At 42.1% G+C, this 6407-nt stretch overlaps 1 protein-coding gene across 1 annotated transcript; it reads left to right on the top strand.

Moving 5' to 3' along the window:
* Positions 1-362: 362 nt before the first annotated feature.
* Positions 363-1094, top strand: LOC125769485 (uncharacterized). The gene has a single exon (XM_049438218.1). The coding sequence runs from the start codon at positions 363-365 to the stop codon at positions 1092-1094; it is 732 nt and encodes a 243-aa protein (XP_049294175.1).
* Positions 1095-6407: the final 5313 nt, after the last annotated feature.

The following is a 6407-nucleotide window of genomic DNA, read 5'->3' as shown; positions in this document are numbered from 1 at the left end:
TATGGATTGAAGCAAGCAGGACGAATATGGAACCAAACAATCACCGAGGAGCTTCGTAGTTTAGGGTACCATCCCTCGGAAGCAGATCCTTGTCTTTTTGTGAAGAAGAAGCGTGATCGTCGATCATTCATAGTGTTGTATGTAGATGACATGCTTGTTGCCTGCCCGGTACGGAATATGAAATAATCGAAACAACCCTGAAGCAACATTTCAAGATAACCACCCTGGGCGATGTAAGAAACTATCTCGGAATTAGAATCGAACGAGAACAAAATGGACAGTTTCTGTTGGATAAAGCCAATTATATTCGTAAAATTGCTGCAAGCTTCGGACAAGCAGATGCAAGACCATCACGTATCCCGATGGATCCTGGTTACCCGAAGTTACAGCAAAAGGAGGAGGAACCAATGCCTAGGAAGGACGATTTCCAAAGCTTGGTGGGTGCTTTGCTGTACGTTGCGATCAACACACGGCCTGATATTGCAATCAGTGCGTCCATCCTGGGTCGCAAGGTGAACAATCCTTGCCAAGCAGACTGGACGGAGGCCAAACGAGCTCTGCGATACTTAAATTCGACTGCAGAGATGAAATTGAAACTTGGTGGAGCCGGAAAACTTGAAGCGTACGTTGATGCTGATTGGGCCGGAGATCATCAAGACCGAAAATCGAACTCGGGATTCATTTTCCATGTCGGTGGACCTATTTCGTGGGCTGTTCGGAAGCAGCAGTGCGTGACCCTTTTGTCGACCGAGGCGGAATATGCCGCCTTAGCGGAGGCCTGTCGCGTACTGCTATGGTTACGAAAATTAATGAAAGATATTGGTGAAGACACCACTGAACCGATCGTTATCCGTGAAGATAACCAAAGCTGCATGGCAATGTTGCGAACCGAAGGAGGAAATCGAAGAACAAAACATATCGACACTCGGTATAATTTCATTCGAGACTTGGCAAGCAACAACGTTATCAAAGTTCAGTACTGCCCTGCTGAATGTATGATCGCTGACGCGTTGACAAAACCGTTGTCGAGAGTAAAATTGGAAATCTGTCGGAAGAAGATGGGACTTCAATCGTTGCAGCTTGAGGAGGAGTGAAGGAATCCAAGTATGCAAGGATTGAAACTGATTCAACTGTATCTTAGTAGTCTTTGATATGATTCAATAAAGTTAGTTAGTCAGTACCACTTGAAGAGGCAAGTCCAATATTTGCTGCGCTCCTACAGGAAGCATATGCTTGCATTGGGCACCCAACACGCTTATCCTCCAGCTGGAGAGGCTACAGTATCGTATCGTCTTAGACTCACACTAGGGAGCATGAAATCTACACACAACATGTCCCTAGAAGTGATGACCGGAGTGATGCCGCTCAAACTTCGTTTTGAAATGCTGTCACTTCGCCTTCTAGTCCGTTCTTCAGTGTCAAATCCCTTGATATTAGGAAATTTTAAAGCGCTTCTAGAGACAGGTTCTAAGAGCAAAATCTTGAAAGTTTACCAAGACTTTGTTACCCTACAAGTGCATCCTAGCGCTCCACAAGCATTAAACCGTGCTGTCCTTCCTGAGACCTATAGTTCCATTTTAACGAAATTAAGACCATACCTAATGTTCTTCGCTCGAGGGTAGTTCCGGACATTTTCATTAACAAGTATGGCCATTTAGACCAAATAAGCCAGTACTACACTTGTTGCTACGGTTTATAGCAGTCAAACCGTCAGTCAGATCTGACAGCACACTTCAGATCGCGCCTGGTTGTGAAACCCACCGCTAGAGGTCAGAAGGGAGCAGGTTCGGGTCTCGGGATCAAATGACCTCTGGCTTGGGATCTGGCGGTTTGGGTTCTACGCCATTGCTTTTGGGGAAGTAGCATCACGACAGGCGAAGAGAAAACAAGTTTAAAGGCGTTTCATTGTGAAATAAAGTAAAAAATTGTAAAAGTTCAAATATTTTTGCTTAACGGCGAGACTCCTAAAAAACTAATCGGCAAGCGCGAAAATTGGGGTGCGAACAACACTGATGGATCATCCTCTGAGGAGGGCATAGGCTTCGGTGTCTTTAGCGAGTCTACCGAAGCTTTCTACAAATTGCGTCAGCCGTGTAGTGTTTACACCACAGAGCTAGCCGCAATCTTTTACGCACTATTACTGATAGCAGCTAGTCCTCCGGATCAGTAGTTCATTTTTACGGATAGCCTAAGTGCTGTTGAATCACTGAGATCCCCAAAGGCTATTAAGAGTCAGGATTACCTTACCATAAAAATCGTTGAACTGCTTGGCTCAATGTTCGACAAGGCGTTCAGAATCTCGCTGATTTGGGTCCCTTCTCATTGTAGAATTCCCGGCAATGAGAAGGCAGACTCGCTTGCCAAAACAGGCGTCAGAGAGGGCGCATTTTACGACCGACCCATCTCATCCCAAGAGTTCCTTCGTTCTCCACAGAAATTTTTCCTGTCTCACTGGCAGAGTATGTAGGAAACGGATGAAATCGGGCGGTTCCTTTTCTCGGTCTCTCGCAAGTGTCCCTGCGGCCTTGGTTCGGTGGGCTCTCTGCAGATCGTGCATTCATTCGAATGATGTCTCGACTCATGTCGAATCATTTCGCTCTGGATGCACATCTACAGCGTATCAATCTGCCTCAAATGAAAGACTGTGGCTGCGGCATTGGATTCCACGATGTGGATCACCTTCTGTGGTCCTGCGTGGAGCCACGAGACCCTGCTTGATAAGCGCTTTTGAGGCCATCGGCAGACAGCCGGATACACCGATTCGAGATGTTTTGGCTTGTAGGGACCTGGAGTACATGAGGCTTGTCTTCCGCTTTGCCAGGGACAACGGTCTTCTCCTTTGAATCCTATTCCTATTTTTCCTCTTTCCCTCTCCTTCTACACCTATTGTTATCCGTTGTGTTGTATTCGTCTTTACATGTTTTTTCGTGCCATAGCCAAGCCGTTGAGGAAACAGTCGCCTTCGAGGATAGCACCAGAGCCGCAAAAGGGAGGCAGACCTAGTGTTTTGTGTTGTCCACATAATTCTGATTGTTGTCTGTTTGTTACAGTCCCGATCAGTCACGAACAACATACGACAAGTTTGGTGCACCATGCGTTCACTCCACCGAGCGTGTAGACCCGAACATCGAAAGACCAGATCGCTGTTGTGAATATACCACCACCAAACTAAGCAATAGTACCGTCATGAACATCACACCAAACCACAATGAAGCAATAGGACTACATAAACGACTACAACACAGGGAAATAGGACATATTCAATATTCAACAATACAGCACCAACCTCATCTACCAGCACCAATAACTACAAACATAACAAATCCTATCTACTACCGAGTATGCCCGGGATAAGGCAAAGGAAAGGGAGGAAATGCCTTTTGAGAAAAATTGTAATTACTGCAGCCCTCTGCGGCTGATAATACGGCTAAAGCCGTGATCATGTAAAATAAATAAATAAATAAATAAAATATGTGCATGAACCATTTCGAGTGTACTTTGCGAGTGGTGGTGTTCAATGTTGTTTTTGTTATCCGCCAAAAAAGTTTATCCTAGCGTGCACGTTTCATCGACACGATTTTTAATCAAAAACAAAATTATTCAAATTATTTCGAATAGTGTGTGTACAGTACAATTACGGTGAATTACATGAAAAACTCTGTGGTGTATGAAGTATCAGTAAATCTGTGTTGTTTACATTTTCCAGATTTTATGTGTTCTTTTTCCCGAATCCACGGGCACTGTTGCCGCGGCAGCCATCACGATAAGGCTTTAACCTAGAGAAGGTGTGGCCAAGTAACGCGTGGCCTAAATTGTATTAATAGATTCCACTAAAATTGATTAGTGCATAGGAAGTAGGCGTGGCCTAATTGCAGCTTAGTGTTTAGTAGACAGGCGGGACTTAGTAAATTAACTAGCATCCTTCCTTGCGGGACCTGCACAAGCACCGTCCATAGCCCTGTCGGCTGGCTGAAGAGCCATACGGTATCCAGCGAGAGTTCGAGACTCGAAAGCAGTAAAATATTTTTTTTAAAAGTACTTAGGATTAGGACCACATTACTATTTATAAGGATTATTTTTAACTAATCAAAATTGTATACATCGCTTATCAAACACGTTCAGTAATAACGACTTGATGTCTGGAATAAACGAAAAACGAAGCAAATTGGTAATCCAAGCGCAACACCACTTGTACCTTTCCACTCTCGACATCCGAAAGTTTCGATCGATCTACTCGTGGTATCCTTGTAGTCTCCTAAATCCTTCCGGAACCCCATCCGCGGTAATTCTTGTTGGACACTAGTTGGCATCAGGCAAGGACGCTTCTTTTCTTTTCTGCTTCAATACTCCTTCGACTGCGTCTGCTCATCGACAGGATTCCCCTTACGCCCAGCATAGGCCACCGCAAGCTTGGGGCAACTAGCTTGGAAGGCAACCGGCAACCCCATACCGACCACGAGAAGGGATAGGCGCGTGTTCCATCCGAAATTGGCTCCCGCAAGCTTGGGGCAACTAGTCGGCGACGGGCGAAAGATTGTGGCTCACCATCGGGAGCGCTAACGGTCCAGCTACCTTCGCGGCTGGGCGGCGACGAAGAGGACGAGCGACAGCCACGAAATAAGAACCAGATATTGAATATAAAATATTCAAGTTATTATAAACCGAAAATTATACAACTACGGTGAGTGTGATAAAATGAAATCAAACGAAAGCAATTATTTTTTCGGATACTTTAACATGCCTCTACCATAATTAACCCTTGGCCACAAATTTGCTGCTCAATATCTTATTTAAACTAACAATTAATAACTTAGTTTATTGTTTTGTATATTATGTTGTGTTTTGGGCGATCCCGTAGTTATGTAATAAACGGCGTCGGTTCCACGACGATAGGAACGGGTATCAAATCCCTTCCAGACCGTCCCCCGTAGCAAGGACTGACTATCCGGCTACGTGATAAAAATAAGTAAGAAGGTCGTCCAGACCTTAAAAGTCTTTAAGCCAAGAGATAAAATGTTTTGTAAAATTGCAAGCATTAGGAAAATCTTAAAGCATCAATACTATGTGTTCTAACTTCGTGTTAGGCGATTGATTAAGGCTTGTATTTATTACTATTTTTGTTTGTATTACACACCACATACAGATCACTGCACGTTGAAAGATAACATTTGTAATACAAGTTTTGTACAATTTTTTTTGTAATACAAATATATTATACATTTATTTTAGGAACCAACATGACTGGGAGATCTTGTGCGGCTAAATTTTGCAACAACAATGGTGCAAATGTTAAGAAACGTGGCATATATGTATGATACGTTTCACAAATTTCCCAGCAGCACCCAGACCCAAAAGGAATGGATTTAATTTTGCCAGAAAGGGGAAAATTGGGAACCTAAAAATTTCCACACTCTATTCCATGAGCATTTAAAAAATGAAGATTTTCAGCTGCAAATATCGCCAATCAATAACATTAATAATGTATTACGGCAGCTTAATCCAACAGGTATGACAAAAGTCCGTTACATTGGTTGATTATAATGTTTTACTTTTTTTAGCAATTCCAACAATGGAAAAATAGCACTACAAGTTTAGCTGACAAACAACAACAAGTGAGTAATATGATTTCACAAAGGTTGGAACAGTTGTACGAGGAAGATGTATCATATACTGAACCCATGGATCAGTAGATTGGCGACACTAGTGAGAACATCACATTAAACACAAAATTAGAACAGCTTAGAGTAGAAAATACTAATTTAAAACATGTTAATAATAGTTTAAGAAATAGGCTAGGAAATTAAATAGTGAAAACATAACATTTAGGACGGAAATAGTTAGGCTTAAAAACAGTTAGATAATAAAACTGACAGCAACCTCGATTTTGATCAATTAGTAAATAAAATGAAGTTATGTCTGAAAGGAAGTTTTTCAGAAATCAAATAGTTTTAATTTTAAAACAAAAGCAACGTGTGAATTGGACAAAACTAGAGTTAAGCTCAGCATTGACTTTGCGATATTTTAGCAAGAAAGCTTATAAATATCTGGTAACAGATTTGCATTATCCTCTACCATCGATATCCACTCTAAAAAGATACACTCAGTAGTTAAACATAAAAGGAGGAATTCTGGACGATGTTTTAAATTTAGTCGGTAATATATGTAGTTAAGATGTTTGCACCTAGGGATCGAGAATGCGTACTCAGTTTCGACGAAATGAAGGTCATCAAAATGCTTGAGTACGATCCAGTGTCAGGTGAAGTTTTAGGGCCATACAACTATTTACAAGTCGTTATGGCACTTGGCTTGTTTAAAAACTGGAAGCAGCTAGTGTTCATAGGGTTTGACCAGAAAATGAAAAAAGACGTAATTGTTAAGTTAGCAGAACAAAATATTAAAGTAGCTGC

This window comes from Anopheles funestus, chromosome 3RL, assembly GCF_943734845.2.
Source record: "Anopheles funestus chromosome 3RL, idAnoFuneDA-416_04, whole genome shotgun sequence".
Classification (NCBI taxonomy): domain Eukaryota; kingdom Metazoa; phylum Arthropoda; class Insecta; order Diptera; family Culicidae; genus Anopheles; species Anopheles funestus.
This window is presented reverse-complemented; position numbering and strand designations above follow the sequence as displayed.

What these genes read in the sequence shown, in the direction of transcription:
- LOC125769485 (XM_049438218.1), top strand. Translation starts at nt 363, where the DNA reads ATGGATCCTGGTTACCCGAAGTTACAGCAAAAGGAGGAGGAACCAATG.